Below are 608 nucleotides of genomic sequence, written 5' to 3'. Positions count from 1 at the left end.
TATAGTGTGAAAAAATTAAGATTTATTACATGTTTATATGCTAGTTATAAAGGCTAAATGCTTTACCTCTGTCTTAGATGACCATTAAACAATGTTAAGATAAGTAACTTAATTATTAATGGCTGCTTTCTGGAGTAAAACCCAAGTTTCTTGTGTATAAAGTAGCTTTTACCTGTTTAAGAGTGAAGGCCGGTTGAACTGCTGGTTCTGGACAAGGTCCCCAGTGGGGCACCTGAGCCCTGATGAGCGGGAGGATGAATGCAAAAACCAGAACCAAAGATAACTTCATGGTAGAGACGGGCCCTTTGTCAGCTGCAAATTAACCAAAACATAAAAAGTAGATTAAGAACATTAAGTATGTGTAGATAAGGCGACAAGCAAGGCATAAAAACAAGATATAAGCAGAGATAACTGCTGAAAATACACCAGTTTAGGCTAATAATTAGCTTTTTTTTCCTCATAAAAATGTTCTAAAAGTTATCAGTGAGTGTCATCTTATCATTTAAATACAACACTAAATATATTTTCTTACCTCCGTGGCCTGGTGGTTCAGATATATGTTCTCTCCCTCTGACAAATTCCGGTATTTGAATGAGAGATGTTGCTCT

The 608-nt window shown here is 36.0% G+C and overlaps 1 protein-coding gene across 1 annotated transcript in view; it reads right to left on the bottom strand.

Annotated features, from left to right (window-relative positions):
- Positions 1-304, bottom strand: part of apoda.1 (apolipoprotein Da, duplicate 1) — a 1,922-nt gene extending 1,618 nt beyond the window's left edge. Inside the window, exon 1 of the mRNA XM_035671180.1 lies at positions 173-304. Within this exon, the coding sequence (XP_035527073.1) occupies positions 173-289 (117 nt within the window). The 5' untranslated portion in view covers positions 290-304. The remainder of the gene's footprint in view (positions 1-172) is intronic.
- Positions 305-608: the final 304 nt, after the last annotated feature.

Source organism: Morone saxatilis, unplaced genomic scaffold (assembly GCF_004916995.1).
Source record: "Morone saxatilis isolate NCDOM2014 unplaced genomic scaffold, NCSU_SB_2.0 Contig23, whole genome shotgun sequence".
Classification (NCBI taxonomy): domain Eukaryota; kingdom Metazoa; phylum Chordata; class Actinopteri; family Moronidae; genus Morone; species Morone saxatilis.
The sequence above is the reverse complement of the archived record's forward strand: the minus strand, read 5'-3'. Positions and strand labels throughout refer to the sequence as shown.